This window comes from Microcaecilia unicolor, chromosome 1 (genome assembly GCF_901765095.1).
Source record: "Microcaecilia unicolor chromosome 1, aMicUni1.1, whole genome shotgun sequence".
In the NCBI taxonomy this organism is placed as follows: domain Eukaryota; kingdom Metazoa; phylum Chordata; class Amphibia; order Gymnophiona; family Siphonopidae; genus Microcaecilia; species Microcaecilia unicolor.
The window spans coordinates 154,772,975-154,789,819 of NC_044031.1; the positions used below are offsets into that span (position 1 = coordinate 154,772,975).

At 44.4% G+C, this 16,845-nt stretch overlaps 1 protein-coding gene across 3 annotated transcripts in view; it reads right to left on the reverse strand.

The window, feature by feature from the left end:
- SNX13 (sorting nexin 13) overlaps positions 1 to 16,845 on the reverse strand; it is a 483,917-nt gene that overhangs the window by 396,596 nt on the left and 70,476 nt on the right. For 2 of the 3 annotated variants that reach the window (XM_030201510.1, XM_030201500.1), the window contains one exon: positions 11,876 to 11,965. In XM_030201510.1, the coding sequence (XP_030057370.1) occupies positions 11,876 to 11,965 (90 nt within the window). Of the gene's footprint in view, positions 1 to 11,875; positions 11,966 to 12,029; positions 12,036 to 13,782; positions 13,788 to 16,845 lie in introns of those variants that run through there. The other variant, XM_030201519.1, reaches the window with a different exon arrangement.

Below are 16,845 nucleotides of genomic sequence, written 5' to 3' on the forward strand. Positions count from 1 at the left end.
TTCCATCATCACAGTCATAAATAATTCATATTAAGTCTCTCTCGTATAGATAGATAGATAGATAGATAGATAGATAGATAGATAGATAGATAGATAGATAGATAGATAATGTATTGCTTTAATATAATGATGCACATGCTGTTGCAAACTCTCATCCCCTGATGCAAACTGCTGAAACGTGTCCGCATAGGGTATTACCACTTGACATGGTTCACCAATAAAAATTGTTTCTACAGTTTCTACCATATTTATATACCTCTTCATTTTCTGCTTACATCAGTTGCCTTTGGCTGTGTTCACTTCCTGTGCTACTTGCCTTTCTCATTTGCCTCTGTCTGCACTTCTATGGCATGCCCAGAAAAAAAAAACGTATATATAAAACATATAAAATTAAGAAAGCAAATTAAACCAAGTAAGTAAATCAATGAAAACATCAGCAAAACAAACATAATTGAAAGAAAATTAACAAGAATGTTTTGTTTATCATCCATTCAGCTCAGAAGGAAAAAAAAAATCTGAGAAGCTGATTTCACTGCTGTGTGAGAAAAGGGCCACACATACTCATAATTTTAAATTAAGTTCTGAGCCCCAATGAGCTGTTCTGCCCTGGTGAACTGCAATTAAATCACTTACTTGTGTGCCTGGCTCAATACAGCTTGCTGATCAAAAATGTTCTGTATCACATCACACCAGAGCACTGACTGATAGGACTGATATCTTCTTGTGTACAGCAAACAGTACAAATACAGGTTTTTAACTTATGCTTCAGGGTGGCACCATAGTTGTGGCTCTGCATGGATGATGCTCTTGAACCATGCAATTTAGCAAGTTCTTTCTGCTCAGATATATGTGACATGCCCCAAAAACATCTGTGCTTTAGATCAAAGCAGTCCTGGAACTTTTTGAAGGCACCGCATGAGTGAACAGAATCATCATTGTGTAGAAGAATTTGTTAGACTGCAGAGAGCTGATTTCTGCACTGCTTTTTCTCTGCCCAATAAAAGTTATGGAAGTAAACTATGAAATAGGGGAATGCATTTCCACTCCTTTCAGACCTCCTGGTGGTGGTCTGAGTCCAAGCAAATGATAATAAGCATGTGTGTGTCTTAATTTGCTGTCTTTCTCCTGCAGTCTGCACAAGGTGGAAAGTCTGCCTTTGGATAGTGCCATAGCACAGGCAAAGAGGAAAAAAAAAGTGAAATAAGTGAAATAAATTAAGATGACAATGACAAAAAACAATCCAGAATACTAAAAAACACTTGGAAGGAAAGTTTTACTTCATTCTTGTTTTACTTTTTTAGCACAGTAGAAAAATATAAAACTGAGGACAGCAAGGGAACTGCTGCATGCAAGGAAGACTATGCATGCTCAGAACTTTCCACTAATTCTAATCTCTGGGAGGATGGTGTCTGTTTCAGTCCAGCTTAAGAATGGTGAAATTGTATTTCTTTACAACGTCTGAATCATTCTTCTTATATACTTTCCCATAACGATATGCAATGCATGATAAACATGAAACAAATTTCAATGAATGCAAATACAAATCTAAACATATTTCAACCATTTTTAAAATTTTAACATCCAAAAATTAAAATAGTTTAATCTTAACATATACAAATTTTAATCAAACAATAAAATCATATTATACATTTAGTCAAAAACCTTACAACCATAGAAATCAAATGAATAAACAGAAAAAGTACTCAAATTTTCTTAATCTGATCCCGCATCTAATTATGAAGGTTCTATAAAAATCTAACCGCCTGATATTTAAAGCGATTTAAGTGGGCAGGATAGGCTCCTACCCTCTTAAATCACTTGGGGCTGCCTGTATATAATACGTAAACCGCTTTAGTTGTACCACAAATATCAAATGCATGGCCCATACCAATACTCAACTGGGCGGTTGCGATGAATATTGGCTCTGACCAGTTATTTCCAAAGTGGGTAGGCCAGGGGCAGAGCTGGGGAGGAGCCATCAGTTATGCAGGACCCACCAGTTATGCAGGACCCACAATATTAAGTACCAGCACGCACATAGAACACAGGGTGAGTTCAGGACTGTTCAAAAGCTGTCTTAAGGAGCCAGGATTGAATATCAGCCAGTACTTGCATAACATAACTCTGGTGCCCATCTTTCTGATCCCCCTCCTTCCGATCTCCTATTTTGTTGTTACAGCCACTAGGGGCAGGAACAAGCGGTCTCTACTCCTTACTACTATTACTACTAATCATTTCTATAGCGCTACAAGGCATACGCAATGCTGTACACCATACACAAAAAAGACAGTCCCTGCTCAAAGAGCTCACAATCTAGATAAGACAGGCAGACAGACAGAACAATTAAGGGTAAGGGAATAAAGAGGTGACCTTCATCGCCCCTGTTGAACCACCAGGAACTTCAGGTAGGTCCAGATAAGGGGTCTATTCTGAGTGGTGGGGTCAACTAGTCGGGGGTGGGGTAGAAGGGGATCAGAAAGAAGAGTCTGCTTCAGTATGGAAGGTTTGGGAGGCAGATCAGAAGGAAGGGGCTGCTTCAGAGGAATGTAAAGGGGATCCAAGGGGCTGAGCCGCAGTTCATCCCTTATGCAGGTCCTGGCCAACATTCAGCCAGGGCTCATGTAGCCATCTTACGTGCATTCTGGCTTTGCCGGAACCAGTATAAGCTCTGGTCGCCAGCACAGGGACAATTAGCCCTGGATATTCAGTGTTGGTGCTTGGACGTGGCCCGGCACTGAACATGCAGAGCTAATTTAGCTGACAACAGTAAGCCTTTAAAAATCACTCACTGTCAATGGCTGAATATCAGCTGGTCAGTCTTTAGAAGCCCCATATTGGTTTTCAGTCAGCTGCAAATCTTTAGGGAGAACATTCTATATCACTGGAAAAAAAACATGAGAATACTCGTTGAAAGGATCCTATATGTCTCCATTTTACTGATAAATCTTTCATGTGTTGATCTAGATTCACAGGGTAGTACAGTGTCAGATGAGAGTTTAGATAGTTTGGTACTAAATTTCAAATGGCTTTAAGCTCCATTACTAGGTGTGTGCCTTCATCAGTACGTAATGAGTTTTGTTAGTATGCCTTAAAAAAAATTTTGTGCATGGAAACTCAATATCTCTCTATATAATAATTTGTCCATCTGCATCCCTGGATGGCTGGCTGAGTTTGTAACCGAATGCAAATGAGCTTACGTCAGCTCGCCTCCAGCTTTCCCTTCCCTCTCAGTGTCCCGCCCTCCTCTGTCATTTTGTCTAGGAGGGCAGGACACAGAGGGAAGGAAAGGGAAGGCTGGAGGCGATGCGACCCGAGCCTGCTGCTGCTGTGACATGAGCGCTGCGTACGACTAGTAGCGCTATAGAAATGATAAGTAGTAGTAGGTAAAAGGAAAGTTTTAAAGGCAGGGTGGCAGGAAGGAAAAGAGGGCTGCTGTGGGAGACGAGGGCAGAATCGCTGGACATGGAGGGGAGTGCAGGGGAAACAGGAGAAATCACTTACACGAGAGTCACTGGACATGGATTGGATGGGAGAATCGCTGGACATGGGGGGGGGGGGGGGGGGGGGAGAGAGAAAAAAATCGCTTAGACGATAGCCTTCCTAGGGTCCGTTTCATTTTTCGCAAAACAGGCTTTTTTGCTTGTGTAAGTTATATCTTCTAATAATATGCATTAAACACTTTTTATTAATATATGTCTGAAATGAACAAAAACTATGTCCAAAAATCAGGAAGCTAAAAAAAATCAAAAATGAAAGCTTTTTGACAATGCACATGCCTAGTTATTACACCAGTACTGCAACCACCAGTTTTGGGTTTTTAATACTGGAGTATAGTTGTCTTGCAATTCAAAACACAGTGATATGCAAAGAAGTAGGGGTGAAATGCAACATAAACAAACTTGGCAGGCAAACCTAAAAGCACACATTATTACGACAATCTATATGGGCAACAATTAGCGCACAAGTTACTATTTACAGATCCTCTACATAACCTCTAATTTGTCAGATTAACCTTGCGCCTGAAGAATCCTGTGCAAGACATTCCGCAAATACAATATTTTAAAATTCTACAGATTATTTATTCATGTAAGACAATATAATCACTACCTTGAATTAACAAGTTTTCTGTACTTAAACAACATACAATACCTGGTCTTCCAACACATCAACAGTATCTATACCTGTCAGGTTCTTCCTTTGCTTTGAACCACTCCTCAGGTTTACCTGAGGTCAACTCCTAGCTCACGTAGGGCTCCCTTCATTAAGCTGCAGTAAGCACTACCACATGCTTATTGCAACTTAAAAGGGCTTATTGTGGGATATGCTGAGGTGTCCCCACAATAATTATGCAATCTGCGTGCACAAACCGCATGCTAAAAATAGGTATTTTTTAAAAGGAATAGAGATTGTGATGTCATCTGCATAAATAAACGGGTTGAGTCCTAGTTTGGATAGGGCTGTGGCCAGAGGTATCAACATGATGTTGAAGAGAGTTGGCGAAAGTGGGGAGCCCTGTGGCACACCACAGTCTGCCTTCCAAAGAGGAGATAAGCTTGAGCTGGAGTTCACTTGGTAGGTTCTTGAGGTTAAAAAGCCTTTCAACCATGCTAATACATTTCCACTGGCTCCAAAGTAATCGAGGAGCTGCAGTAGGATGTGATGGTTCACCATGTCAAAAGCACTAGACATGTCGAATTCTAACAGCAAAATACTCTTTCCTACAGCTATATTTCCCTTTTAAAGTTGGTCAGGAGTGTGATGAGCACGGACTCAGTACTATGGAGCAAAGGGAATCCCGACTGCGAGTCATGCAAAATATTGTACTTGTCCAAATACTCGTCGTTTGTTCACCATGCTCTCCATTAATTTCACAAAAAGCGGAATAGATGTAATCAGACAATAGTCGGTTAGATCATGGCTTTTTTTCTTGGCATCTTTGGGAATCGGGGTAAGATGTTTCCATAGTTTACAGGAAACTTTCCTATACCAAGCATGAAGTTAAAATGTAGCGTCAAATCAGTGAGGAAGCAGGTAGGGGCACATTGGAGTAAATAGTTCGGACAAATATCTAGTTTGCAAAATTTCCTTGAGAATCTGCAGAACTCCTGCGTGACAGAATCAAAAGAAAGAGGTGTGAAGTGTGAAAAAGATCAGTCAACTGGGTGCTCTCCTGTACCCGGATCCAGGCCACTGATGAAATCACTAACGCTGGAATTGTTCTGAGGCAGGGAACTCTGTAATTTTTTGAGTTTTTCTTTGAAAAGCTTGGCCAGATTTGCAGCAGATGGGACATCTTTACTGGAAGATGTGAGCGCTGTAGTATCCATTCATTTGTGAACAAAAAAGTAGAGTTTTTTCATGTCATTGTAATCCGAGCCTATTTTGGTTTTGTAGTAGAGTTATCTAGATTGCCTAATTGCATATTTGAACGTTCTCTGAGATTGCTTCCATGCATTGAGATGATGAGTGTCCTAGTGCTTTCTCCAGGCCCGTTCGAGTCTTCTGCTATTGGTTTTAAGTTTCTTAAGATCATCATTAAACCATGGGGCATGACGCTCCTTTTTGCTGTCCTTGTTCTGAGGGGAGCTATGGTATCCAAAATTCTTCTGCATTGTTCTTCCCAGTGTGTGAAGAAGTTTTCAGAATCCACCGGCTCTGGCCAATCTGTCTTGTAGATTGACTGCCAGAATACCTTAGAGTCAATATAACCTCTTGTAGTATATGTCGTTTGGGCTTGAGTATGCTGTGGACCTTTTACCTGCCATAAAATGGAACATTTGAGCTTAAAATGATCTGACCAAGGGATAGCTGACCAATGAACTTTGGTTAATTGCAGATTATGCTTATCGGCTGTCTTGAGGGAGAGAAGGTCAAGAGTGTGTCCTTTTGAGTGGGTTGCTTGATGATTCCAGCAGGAGAAGTCCCAGGAATGGAGAAAGTCGAAGCAATCACGCGTGTGGTTAGAAAAATAGTTTTCTAGATGCAAATTTATGTCTCCTAGAATGAGTATATTGGGACTGGACAAACATGTGTTAGAAACAAAATCCGCAAAAAAGAGGCTGTGCATCGTTCCAGTTGCTAGGCGGTCTGTATAACAGGATGCAGGTCAGGTGACCAAGTAAGGTTTTGTTATGGATTCTGATAGAAGCGATTTCAAGATGCGGTGTTATGGAGTCTGCAATGGGTTCTATAATGAAGTTGGAGAAATAAATAAGTGCAATACCTCCACCTCTCTTTCCAGACCGTGGCCAGTGGACTAGTTTATAACCTGAGGGGCATAAGTCAAGTAAAATAGGATCAGTCTGATTATGGACCCAAGTTTCTGTGAGGAAGACCAGGTCAAGGTTATCTGAGGTAATCCAATCTGTGAGTATTGTAGTTTTATTGACCACAGATCTGGCATTAACATAACCCACATGGATAGTGTAAGAGGAGGACTTCAAGGTCTGTGAAGAATAAAGTTTTACAAGTTGACGGTCTGTGGCTGGTATATTCTAGAAATGGTAATACTTGCCATGCAATAGACGTTTGACATAATGACTGGAAGGTCTGCTTGGAAATCTAAATGGATTATGTAGAAAGGGAATATAATTGTTTTCAGTTGGTGAAATGGAAAGTGAGAAGTAAAATAAGGAAAGAAAATAACATGCGAAGAAAGACTTAAACATGTTCATATTGGAGGCAGTCATTAATAGTTGACATTCAAAATGGCACCGGCTGTTGCAGATGAAGTTGCAGTGAATGAGAGCCCAATACCATGAGGAGGCACCCCTCGATTAAACTGGAGTCCGTCGTATGCACTTCTGCTCAAACAGTAGGGCAGGAAAGTTGGCGTTGGAATTTTGTTCACAGGCACTGAAACTACAGCAGCGATCAGCTGTTAGGGAGGTGGATGCCAGCGAACAACAGCTGATTAGCGGCGAAGAAGACGGGGCACTTCTCAAGCAGCAGGGCAGTAGAGCTAGCGCTGGAATCCGTTTACTGGCACTGAAACTTCAACAATGATCAACTGTTAGGGAGGTGGATGCCGGCGAACAACAGATGTTTAGCGGCAGAGAAGGCGGGGCACTTTGGAGAGTTAACGGACTTTTGGACTCGCTGGAAAAGGCTGCCAGGAACAAGTCGAGCAGAAAGTACCCAAAATGTATAATACCCAGTAGCTCCCGACTTGTTGAAGCGCTGGCAGTGAGTTAGCTCAGACGACTGCAAGTTAGTCGGTCAGCAATTCAACATGCTCCCCACAGCGATCAGTGCCATGACAGTAAACCAAGAGGAATCCAATAATCCGTGAGATCAAATGAGGCAGGTACCAGCAAAATCTGACAACAGCCTAACCCGAGAACGGCTCAGGAGCTAACGGTTCTTAAGTCCTGCATTCGGCAGCCATCTTGTTGTTGCTGTTGTTTAATAGGATGTCTGCCCATAAAGAAGTCTCCAGCCAAGAAGTCTACGGAGACTACAGCAACTGTTGGATCCAACACAGCATGGAGCTGCAAAACCACCACAAATAGCAGCCTGAATGCTGGGGCCTCCACTGAAAAAGGCCATGCGGAGCTGCTGTGCCACATACGTTTAATGAAGATCCCTAAGGGCCGAGCCCCCTTGGACAGGTACAGTGATCACCTTCATAACCACAGTTACCAGGGTGTCCACCTTCACCTCCTCAGCAAAAACACAGAGTTGAGCAAGAGCCCCAGCAACCCCGAGGGGGCCTATCCAGGGACTCCCACTCCGCCACCATCATGCAGATGAGGGCCTTGGAGTGGAAAATGCTTTAGGCCCCAAGGGGCCCGCTGCAGGAGGCTTAAGCATGGCCGAAGCCCCCATGACCTCGTCTAAGAGGTAAGACTGCTCCTCACGACAAAAAAGGACCAGAAGCCAAGGGATCACTCCTCCATAGCCTCATGACAGGAAGGGTCCTCAGAACCAGTATCCATGGGGGACTGAGAGCTCAAGAGAACCTCCAAGTCCTCCTCCACTCCCTCTGAACAACACAGACCCCCCCTGGAACGACCAGATACACTCTACAGTGCTGAGAGTAAAGACTAGGATTAGTCCCAAGAGGGGACCTATGTAGGGCCTGCTTAACCATCTGGATTATGCTATGGAGCCAAAAAAACCTCCAGGGCCCCACCGGGACTCCCACCTGCAGAAAGACCTGGGGTAGATAGGAATGAAAAAGCTCATTACTTAACCAGGGAATTGTCCTCCAGTCTGAGAGAGAAGAGAGGATTTTAACAGCCAGTACATAAGTACATAAGTACATAAGTAGTGCCATACTGGGAAAGACCAAAGGTCCATCTAGCCCAGCATCCTGTCACCGACAGTGGCCAATCCAGGTCAAGGGCACCTGGCACGCTCCCCAAACGTAAAAACATTCCAGACAAGTTATACCTAAAAATGCGGAATTTTTCCAAGTCCATTTAATAGCGGTCTATGGACTTGTCCTTTAGGAATCTATCTAACCCCTTTTTAAACTCCGTCAAGCTAACCGCCCGTACCACGTTCTCCGGCAACGAATTCCAGAGTCTAATTACACGTTGGGTGAAGAAAAATTTTCTCCGATTCGTTTTAAATTTACCACACTGTAGCTTCAACTCATGCCCTCTAGTCCTAGTATTTTTGGATAGCGTGAACAGTCGCTTCACATCCACCCGATCCATTCCACTCATTATTTTATACACTTCTATCATATCTCCCCTCAGCCGTCTCTTCTCCAAGCTGAAAAGCCCTAGCCTTCTCAGCCTCTCTTCGTAGGAAAGTCGTCCCATCCCCACTATCATTTTCGTCGCCCTTCGCTGTACCTTTTCCAATTCTACTATATCTTTTTTGAGATACGGAGACCAGTACTGAACACAATACTCCAGGTGCGGTCGCACCATGGAGCGATACAACGGCATTATAACATCCGCACACCTGGACTCCATACCCTTCCTAATAACACCCAACATTCTATTCGCTTTCCTAGCCGCAGCAGCACATTGAGCAGAAGGTTTCAGCGTATCATCGACGACGACACCCAGATCCCTTTCTTGATCCGTAACTCCTAACGCGGAACCTTGCAAGACGTAGCTATAATTCGGGTTCCTCTTACCCACATGCATCACTTTGCACTTGTCAACATTGAACTTCATCTGCCACTTGCACGCCCATTCTCCCAGTCTCGCAAGGTCCTCCTGTAATCGTTCACATTCCTCCTGCGACTTGACGACCCTGAATAATTTTGTGTCATCGGCGAATTTAATTACCTCACTAGTTATTCCCATCTCTAGGTCATTTATAAATACATTAAAAAGCAACGGACCCAGCACAGACCCCTGCGGGACCCCACTAACTACCCTCCTCCACTGAGAATACTGGCCACGCAATCCTACTCTCTGCTTCCTATCTTTCAACCAGTTCTTAATCCATAATAATACCCTACCTCCGATTCCATGACTCTGCAATTTCTTCAGGAGTCTTTCGTGCGGCACTTTGTCAAACGCCTTCTGAAAATCCAGATATACAATATCCAGATATACAATATCAACCGGCTCCCCATTGTCCACATGTTTGCTTACCCTCCATTTGAGCTGAGGGGGGGGGGGGGGGGGGGAGGTAACAGCACATGTAAAATGCTCACTGAGAGAAAAAGAGACAGACTGAGGAAGGCCACATTTACACACTAGAAAAACAATCCATTATCCCTGCTCAGCTCCACGCAGCATGTGCCACCAGTATGCTCTACCACATGGCAGACACACACAGGCCTGTGACTGCCCCGGCCTACTTCAAGTCCATGGCTACAGCATCTCAGCTGTCCCCTGCTCTATCTGGGTGTGCCTCAAGGGAAATTCCCTACTTAATTCTTTACCATAGCATTAAACCCTGACAAAAGGAATAAAGCTAGCAAGGGGTATATGTGCTGCAGGAAGTGAGCACTTTTGGAAAGCCTGGGAGCTGCAGGAGGTGCCTGGGGGGGGGGGGGGGGGGGGGGGGGGCAGCACACCCAAATAGGGTAAACAGGCAAGAGGAATGGAAGATGGGGCTTGTACACCTCGAGCAAGGTCCAATAGGGCTGAGCCAAAACCTCACACAATGGCACTAAGAAGTAAGAGTGGGGGCTTCAGAGCCACGCTCCGAGCTCAACCAGGTAGGGTCCCGAGACTGTGACCTGGGAGCAGCCATTAGGCTCAATCACGCTGTGCAGTCGCAGCCAGCAGAGCAGGGAGCTAGGCTAGGGAAAGAAGCACTGTCAACACAACCTAACACCTGCTGCTGTGCAGTCACACGCCCAGATGCATCAACCATACGTTAAAAAATCAAAAACGTAAAAGTCCTTACCGAAGTTGAAAAAACGAAGAATGCACTAAAAACAGAAGTCCCACATGTTCGGTATTTGAAAGTTGAATGCATTACAGAAGTGTAATCCCCGTCGTTAATCTGTCCATAAAGCATGCGCAGAGCAGCCACGTCAGAGGAGGGCGGGCCCAGGAAGAACAGAGGGACGTCGGAGAAGGCAGCACTGATTGCCGATCAGCTGTTCTTGCCCATGCAGTGCCTTCACAAAGAGGTGCGCAGGCCGGTAAAGCGGAGAGGGGGTCCGGTAGAGGGGGGAGTGGCGGCGACAAGCTCAGGGGGACGGAGGATGGCAGGAGGCGGAGCTGTGGGAGGAGAAAAAGAGAGAGAGGAAGGGAGGGGGACCGGGGCTGCTAAACTTTTTTTTTTTTTTATTTATTTAATACATGCGGAAGCGGGGAGCAGTGGCGACCTAGGGGAGGGGGGGGGGGGACGGAGGCAAGGCCGTCCATACAGGATGCTCCTGACGAGCGCCCTTGCCCCTTCCCGGTCTTTTTTTGATTTTGTTTTCGTTTCATTTCTATTGTATGCAGAGGGAAGCAGGGAGCCACGTTTGTGTTTATTTTGTTTTTCAACATGCCAGCTTGGAATTTTAAGGTGCGGGGGAAGCGGGGAGATGACAGCTCAGGCCTTTACGACTGCTCTGACCATACGTTTAATATGTCGCGGTAAATGATTCGGTGTAATCGTCGGTATTGTTAGTGCATCCCGAATCGTCCACATTACAATGGTAGTTACTCGTTTGTATTCCGTTTTCATTAGCTGCTTGCTTCGTCGGAAAAAGGCCTTTAATGCATGCAACGGTTAAGAATTTCTTTGTTAAAGGGTCGTTAAGGTTTAGTGCATCTGGGCCACAGTCAACAGAGCAGAGGGATAGGCCAGGGACAGGAGAACTGTCAGAACAATCTACCACCTGCAGAAGGTAGAGAAAAATACTGGATTGTTCCAGGCAGCACCATAGCTTATGCTGGTGATGTCACTAGTAGGATTCAGTTTTCATTACCACCACCTGCTGGTACGAAGGAGTAACACCCATTGGTTCAGAACAGTGGAGCTGACGCTAGAAATGTTTATTATGTAGAGTGGGTGTTTCTGTGCTAATCAGCACATCTGCATTACTGCGTGCTGATTAGCGCAGGATAAGCACGCAGACGTCGTTAAGTGCTCACACTAACTTTTGTTAAAAGCTGCAAGCTAATGGCAACTTTAGTGCACGGCCGTTAATTCAAAAAATAGAAAAAATCAGCCATTTTCCAGCATTGCTAAAAATGACCTTAGCACATGGGAAAGACTGGTGCAAGAGTATGCTATGGCCACTTTTTAGCACAGCTTAGTAAAAAGAGCCATTAGCCTCCTCCATCTCTCTTCCCGCTCCCCCCTCCAATGCTCAACCTCCTACAGTTTTCTGTCCATCCTCAGCAGACTCCCATCTTTCTCTTTCTTAATCACACCCAAAGGCTTGAAACCTTTCCTCTAGCTCAAGATGAAAAATGATGTAAATATGCTTTTAAGACAGAAACATTACATAAATACTCACTTGCTGAAGAGGTTCATCAATCATATTGGAGCCTGTCAACCTTCTGTCAATCCTAATTGGCCTAGCTTCTTTTTTCATTTCCTCTAAACACTAAGAAATTAAAAAAAAAAAGTAACACTGTTATTCAAGTTCGTGGCAAAAGCAAGTTTCTCACCTGTAGCTGGTGTTCTGAGGACAGCAGGACACCTATTATCACTGATGGGTGATGTCATCCAACGGAACCTGGTACAGATGTTGCCCAGCATTCTAAATCACCTAGAAGCCTTTGGCAGCACCAACCATGCATGAACACACACCTTCCTGCCTGCCTCAGTCACGTGGGACCAAGCAGTAGAATACAACTCCTAGGGTATGTGGTAGGGTATTAATATGTGTCCTGCTGTCCTCAGAGAACGCCTGCTACAGGTAACTAACTGCCTTCTCCAAGGACAAGCACAACAGCATATTATCACTGATGGGGATCTGTAGCTACCAAGTTCACAGAGAAAGAAAAAAAAAAAAAAGGTAATGGGGGGGGGGTGCTGAAATAGGCAAGGCCTACAAGAAATCAATAAAAGGAACATCTGCTTTTTTTTTTTGTGCAGCCTGGAATAGAATATAAAAAGGGCTTAGAGTTGGATTCTAGACCAGGAATAAATTCTGCAGGATTGTCTCATCGAACTAGCTGTGACATCAAGAATCCTGCTCTAGACAGTAGTGAGATGTGAATGTGTGGACTGATGACCATGTCGAAGCTTTACAAATCTCCACCTAGAACTGTGGTAAGCGCAGGTTATAAACATTTTAAATACATAAAATGCATAAATAATAAATCTTCTCAATGGAGACTGACCTTAAGTGGGCTACCAATGCAGTCATGGCTCAAATTGTGAGATGTGACATTTCCCTTCAGAGCCAGCCCAGTCTGGGCAGAAGCAAAAGATACAATCTGCTGGACAACTGGATAAAGTGCATGAACCGATGGATGCCCCCATCCTACTTGGGTCAAAAGAAATAAAAAGCTGGGTGGACTGTCTGTGGATTTCAGCCCGCTCTAGATAGAAGGCCAAGGCTCACTTGTAGCAAAGTGTGCAGCTTGCTTTCACCAGGATGGCACAAGGTTTTGGGAAAAATGTTGGCAGGACAAGAGACTAGGAATTTCGATGCTACTTTAGAAACTAACTTAGGACAGTAGTTTTCAGCCCAGTCCTCAAATACCCACAATGAATATGCATTAGAGATATTTGAAAGCAATGGAGGAAGTGCATGTTAATACATCTCATGCATATTTATTGTGTGAAAACCACCAACTTAGGATGTATGAGGAGAACTACTTTGTTGTAATGAACTTTCTGTAAGTTGGATCAACTCACTGACCCTCCATGTTGAACATGGAGGGTCACCAAAAACAAGACCTTCCAGATCAGGTACCATGAGTCAAATGCCTTAAAAGGAGCTTTCATTAGCTACGTGAGAACAATGTTGAGGTCTCATCATGGCACTATTGGAGGTCTAACTAGGGGTTACATCAAAAGCAAACCTCTCATAAAACGAGCAACTAGGGGCTGCACAAAGATAGGATTACCTTCCACATGGTGATGGTAAGCACCAACTGCACCAAGGTGAACACTTATGGACTTAGTTTTAGAGGAGACTCTGAAAGATGTAAAAGGTATTCAAGCTGGTTTTGTATAGGGAAGAAAAAAAGGATTATACGGCCTTGCTGTCATACTAGAAAGCAAACCTCATCCAATTAAAATTTTAGTGGAGTCTTTCCTGGAAGCAAGCAGGACCTCAGAGACACCTCATGCAGCTGAAGGGATGCAATTTATAAGTTCTCATCATCCAAGCCATGACTGCTAGAAATTGGAGGCTGGGAGTCTCCTCATTCTGGGGGCTGGAAAACAGTACACAGATATTCAGAGGACAACTCCAGAAGTAGAAGGAACCATATATCTGTCTTCGCAAAAAGGGCATAAGGATCATGGTTCCCCAGTCCTGACTGAGTTTCAGCCAAGTCTTCCCCACTAGAGGTATGAGAGGAAAACCATTCAGAAGCCACTTCCCCAAATCAAGGAGAAAAGCATCCAACACTAGTCTGCCATGTGACCAGTCTGGAGCAGAATTGAGAAACCTTGTTGTTAAGGTGAGTGGCAAAGAGATCCACCATGGAGATGCCCCACTCCTAACCACAAGAACATATCAAGTAAAACCAAACTAAACATATCATCACCGTGGAAAGCAGACTGTGGAGTACCACAAGGATCACCACTATCACTGATCAACCCCACTAGCCAAGTCCTTATCCAACCAAGGCCTTAACCCTTTCATCTATGTAGACAATGTCATAATATACATTCCTTACAAAACTAAACTGACAGAAATCACCAACAAAATCATGCTCTGCTTGAACATCATGGACTCATGGGCAAATGCATTTCAACTAAAACTGAATAAAGAAAAAACACACTGTCTCATCCTCTCATCCCAACATAGCGCGGACAACCCCACAAGTATCACATCCATCATTAGCATCTTGTGTGAAGTAATTTGGAATGACAGTCCCACTAAAATGTGCGAAATTGTCCACCATAAGAGCAAATCAATAAGTTCCAGAGCAACAGTGATAATGTAACCCATGGGGGTATCTGGACAATCTTGGTTAGCCAAGAGCTGCTTACATGCCAACAAAACTTAGATTGTGAGCCCACTAGGGACAGAGAAAGTGACTGAATGCAATACATAAACCACTGACTGTACCACAGAAAAGTGATATATAAAAGAATCATCATAATAATAATTCTACAGGTTTCCCTTGGCCAGGTGCCACTTGGAGACTACAGTCCAATAGGCTGCTCTCAAATGGAGGTGTGATATGGATGTGACATGTACAGTGGAGGCCACATGGCCTAACAACCTCAACATATGATGAGCCGTGACTTGCTGGCTTTGCCAAACCTGGTGGGCGATGCTGACCAGGGCATCCGCCCTTGAAATTCGTACGGCGACTCAAGCCTGAACCATGTCCAGCAGGGCGACTAGAAAATTCTGGCTCTTCTGAGGGCATATTGGACCACTGTGGAATGGTGAGGAAGCTCTTGCTTCTTGAATCCGGGAGCCTTCTGAACTCTTTACATGGAGACAGCCTTCTTGTGAATAGGTTACACAGAGAGGGGATTTTCTCAGTTCCTTATCTGCACAGCCTGAAGGATGCTGTGCAGGCACTGTCACAGCCTCCTTAGGAGGGAAACTGTAGTTGAAGTTCAGCATCTCGGCCCTGCACTCATCCTCAAAATCCAACTTAAAAGGGAAAGACTGAGCCATCTCCCACAAAACAAAAAGAAAAGTGACAAACGAAAGCTCCTCTTGGGGAGATTCTCATCTTATGAAGTGGAGAGGTCTGAGGGGAGTCCAAGGGATTCCTCCTCCAAGAGGTCCTCTGATTCTAACTCAGATGCCCAGGAGGGGTCAGAATCAAACTCAGCAAAGTATTTTTCCCAAGACATCCGAGTCCGTGCCAACCTTGGACCAGATTCTGGGCTGGAGTGCAGAGGAATGGGTCTTTCTCCTGGCCTCAAAGGATGCTTCTTTCCCCAATAGACTGTAGAGGAGCACCGTCTTGGCTGGTGCTGGCTCCAATGCCCAGTGGGGCCAACAGGTAAGGTATTGGTCTCCAGGGATAGCTGAGGTAGTACCAAAGAAGACACCGACATCCTTGATGCCTCGGTGTTGTTGAGAGCCAAGATACATCCCATCTCCTCCTGTAATGTTACCTAGAACCACTCCTTGAGGGCAGACATCTGTAAAGGCAGGGCCGGAGCAGGAACAGCCTGGGAAAATAGCACGGTTGAATCAGAGACCTGGGCCTGATTTTGGTAAGATTCAGGTACTGGTGATGCCAGTGTTCCAGAGCTCCTAGCACCATGCTTCAAGGTCTGACACCAATGCTTCTCACCTCTGCTTGACACACATCATGTTACCGCGGGGCCAACGAGGTTCTTGTCGAATCCTGCCAATCTCCTTTGTGTGGAATTCAAGGATGTAGGTCCTGAAGGGCAATATCGATGCCCAACGTTGAGGCAGGTGGAAACGACGGCACCAATGCATCCCCAGTGTCTGATGCAGCTCTGGGAGCCAAGGAGACCGATGCCTCTGATGTTGATAGAATGGACTTAGAAGTGCCAACAAGTCTTTCACAAAGCACATCTCAAATCTTAAGAGTTCTTTTTTGCCTCTGAGGACAGAGTTTACAATTAAAGGCTTTGTGATCAGGTCTTAGGCATAGCAAGAGCCAGTTGTGAGGATCAGTCACAGACATGACCTGGCTGCACCCAGATCACTTTTTAAAACCAATGGGAGTTTTCTGAAACATCAGAGGAAAAACTGCAACAGCAAAATTAAATGGCTCAATGATTGGAAAAAGAGGGAAAAAAGTCCAGGTGGGAGAACTCAGGCCAAAGTCTCACAGAAGAGTAAAGGAAACTTAAAATGGCAAAAAAACTAAGGAGACTAACAGAAAAAATTAAGAAAAGGGAAGGACCCACACCACTCATGAAGAGGCAGCAACCAAAAAAGCAGGGAAGACAGCCAAACAAATGCGCTGAAGAAAGCATAAGAAAATATGCCCTCAGCTCTGTGGAAAAATGCCTGGTCTCAAGTGGCTGAGATGGCGGGAAGGTGCATGCACATGTGCGATCACCACTGCTAAAGGCTACTAGAAGATTTAGAATGCTGGAAGTATTCGTACCAGCACTCCATCAGACATCAACCATCAGTGGAAATATGATGTCCTGCTTGTCTTTGGAGAAAAAAAAAAGGTGTTTTATGCTGATACATATAGCAACCGCATTATTAGAAGTACATAAGCATTGCCTTAGTGGCACAGATGAAAGGTCCATCAAGCTCAATATCCTATTTCCAATGTAGATCAGAAGTACATGGCATAATCCCAAGAGTAAAATAGAATTCATGGTGTTACCACAGGAATAAGC